General features: G+C 39.7%; 1 protein-coding gene across 1 annotated transcript in view; it reads right to left on the bottom strand.

Moving 5' to 3' along the window:
- Nucleotides 1–276: 276 nt before the first annotated feature.
- The window catches only part of LOC105459589 (regulatory-associated protein of mTOR-like), a 12,815-nt gene continuing 10,172 nt past the window's right edge, over nt 277–2,919 (bottom strand). Inside the window, exons 24-29 of the mRNA XM_011705749.1 lie at nt 2,390–2,544; nt 2,093–2,263; nt 1,748–1,992; nt 1,391–1,555; nt 964–1,246; nt 277–526 (exon numbers count right to left, since the gene is read on the bottom strand). Of these exons, the coding sequence (XP_011704051.1) occupies nt 337–526; nt 964–1,246; nt 1,391–1,555; nt 1,748–1,992; nt 2,093–2,263; nt 2,390–2,544 (1,209 nt within the window). The 3' untranslated portion in view covers nt 277–336. The remainder of the gene's footprint in view (nt 527–963; nt 1,247–1,390; nt 1,556–1,747; nt 1,993–2,092; nt 2,264–2,389; nt 2,545–2,919) is intronic.

Raw genomic sequence — 2,919 nt, 5'->3', positions numbered from 1 at the left:
CTTTGGTCGCCTCGAAATACTTTGGTTAACCCCCCCTCCCCCTCCCCACTTTTTCACTATCACAAAAACTACAACTATGTTCTTTCTTCATCTTTTGCACGAAATAGCAAGCAAATCGTCGATTTTCTAGCGAGAAGAAATAGCGGGAAAAAGGAGGCGATTTTATTATCGTAGGAATTATTTTATGGTTCTCTCGCGGAAACACCAGGAGCAAAGAGCCCTAATTTCGTCGATAATATTACGCAACGTGTAAAGGCGAACGCAAAAAAAGAGGCGTGCGCTTTTATGAATTTATAAAATTTTACAAGGATCTTACATAAGTTCCAGCTCTAATAGTCATCTGCGTGGCTCGTATACCGTGAAGGTACTGTCCACGAAGCCGGCCGCCAAAGATACGCGGTACGGATGAAAATTCAGACAGCTTACCGGACTGAGACGCGTACCCATAAATCCTTCGTGAAATTTTATTGTATTCAGATGTTGTCCCAATGTATTATAGACGCTGATGCAATGATTTGTAGTGCCACTAAAACAAAAACATTTTTTTCTAGTTAAAAAAAAATATGGGAGAATATATATCTTATTAAGATAATAATAATAATGAGAAATTACAAAGTTAACAAAATAAAATTATCTAAAAGAGTTACATGCCTATATGCATACATACACTGCAAATCCATGTGTGTGTGTAGTTACTTTTTACGCATTTATACGCGTGCTATATTTTTACACGCTTTATCTTTGTTTTAGTCAACATAGTTAAATGCATATTTTTTACACGCTTAATTTTACTTAATAATATGTGTAAAACACAGATAAAATGTGTAAAAATGTAGCACGCGTACAAATGCGTAAAAAATGACTACAAATTTATACACTTGAATTTGCAGTGTACTTATTAACGTTTCGACAAGCTATAAATTTAATAATACTATAAAGATAAAGAGTTAACCGCAAACTTACCAAGCGAAAATATCAGCTATTTCGTGCACAGTCAATGCCGCGATGCCCGGTGCTATTTGAATCGTGCTCACGGAGGAATTTTTTCGAAGATCAAAGATTCTTATGTCGCCTGTAGAAGATCCGGTAAACAGTTGTGGTGCGGATCCCTCGGATTGCCTTAAAAATGTACCCAACACCCAAGCGGTGTGTTCCCTCCAAGTCATAACTCTTGCTTCTACCGGAGGCAATCTCCGATCCAAGAGTCGAACCGACCCGTCGCCGCAGCCCAGTGCCATTATTGCCCCTGAAAAATTGCAAGAAAAATTTTTATGTGGACAAAATGCTTATTTCAAATACTAACGTAACAAAAACCGATAAACAGTAATATATAAAACAAAATGTGTGTAATGTGAGGCAAGAAAATAGCTTTTTTTTTTTAATAACCAACCTGTTCCATCAACGTCGATGCATGTGGTACAACAATCGGCGCCCGTTGGAATATCTTGCTTCTTTAATTCAGTTTCCGCATCCCAAAGTCTTACAATGCGGACGTCGCCCGTTACCGCTAAAGTGAGCGATTTCTGCTCCCATTTTGTGACGAGCCGTGCTGTCACTGTAAATATTATAATTATTAATTATATTTCGCTGCAATACTGATAGTATAGCGCGCGAAAAAATATACACGATTATTCTTAAGGTAATATAAGAAATTATTAAAATAGTACTCTACAGCAGTTAAATTACATTATGGTCTAGAGATAAATTATTTTACAATAAAGTCTTGGCTATGCTTTCTGATACGTACCACTAGAAGTCTTGGTTGCGGGTTGAACGTCCGCCAACGCCTGCCAAGCTGTCAGTAAAATTGGATCGCGGCTTATCGTACCGCTGTAATTCTTCCAGATTTGTACGGATCCATCGTCGGAGCCTGCCATCAGCAGAGTTAAGTCGTGAGAGTTGATAAATTCGAGCGCTGTGACGCGTGATTTCGCTTTGTTTCCCTGACTCGTACAATAAGTCAACTTTGCGCCACTTTGGTAATCCCATATGCTGAAAAAATTTTTAATAATTGCCAATTAGAAAATCTTTTTAAGTACATTAAATGCTTATTTTTTTGGTACTATATTCTAGATATCGAAAATACATATACCCGAAACAATCTTTCAACGCCACGGCCAAATGTGGTTCAAACGGATGAAAAATCAGAACTTGAGGTGACTGAGAACATCTCGCGTGATACACTTGCGATTCCATTTTATTTTGCGGCGCGCGCAATTGTTCCTCCCTTGCGTCTTGTCTTTGTCTCGCGTTACGTATAAATCTGCAATCATAATCATGTGTATCGTATATTTCGTGTGAAAACGCAAAAACCTGATAAAAACTCATTTTATAATTATAGAATTAACAGTAATGTGTAGAATTAGTCAGTGATGTAAATGATTCTTACCGCCATTCTCGCTCGAGATATGGTCTGCTCTCTACATCGTCCATTTCGTCCTCCAAACTAACGGGCTGAGCAAACTGCGCGCAACTCCATTCGACAAATTGAGAAGTTGTTAATGGAGGTTTAGCTCCAGGTACTTCGTCCGCTTCTTCAGATATCTAAAATTATAAGTGGATAACACAAATATATATATGTGTGTGTGTGTGTGTGTGTGTGTGTGTGTAGTGTGTGTGTGTGTGTGTGTGTGTGTGTGTGTGTGTGTGTGTGTGTGTGTGTGTGTGTGTGTGAACAGAGGAAAGATGTTGTTTATGATAGTTAATTAGAAATTACAAAGGATGTTTTACGGAATCGTGTGCTTCGCAGATAAGGGACGCCAGCTACTGCTACGGGAGCAGCGACGAGGACGAAGATGACAGCAGTAACGCCCTTCGTCAGCGGGGCGAGGTCAGCGCGGCGGTCAACACCGTGCTCTACGTCGGTTTGGGGACCACCGCGCTCGGCTTAGTCATCTCGTTCGTCGGCACCGGGGAGAA

The sequence above is a fragment of the Wasmannia auropunctata genome, unplaced genomic scaffold, assembly GCF_000956235.1.
Source record: "Wasmannia auropunctata unplaced genomic scaffold, wasmannia.A_1.0 LD334183.1, whole genome shotgun sequence".
NCBI classification, from domain to species: Eukaryota; Metazoa; Arthropoda; class Insecta; order Hymenoptera; family Formicidae; genus Wasmannia; species Wasmannia auropunctata.
The sequence above is the reverse complement of the archived record's forward strand: the minus strand, read 5'-3'. Positions and strand labels throughout refer to the sequence as shown.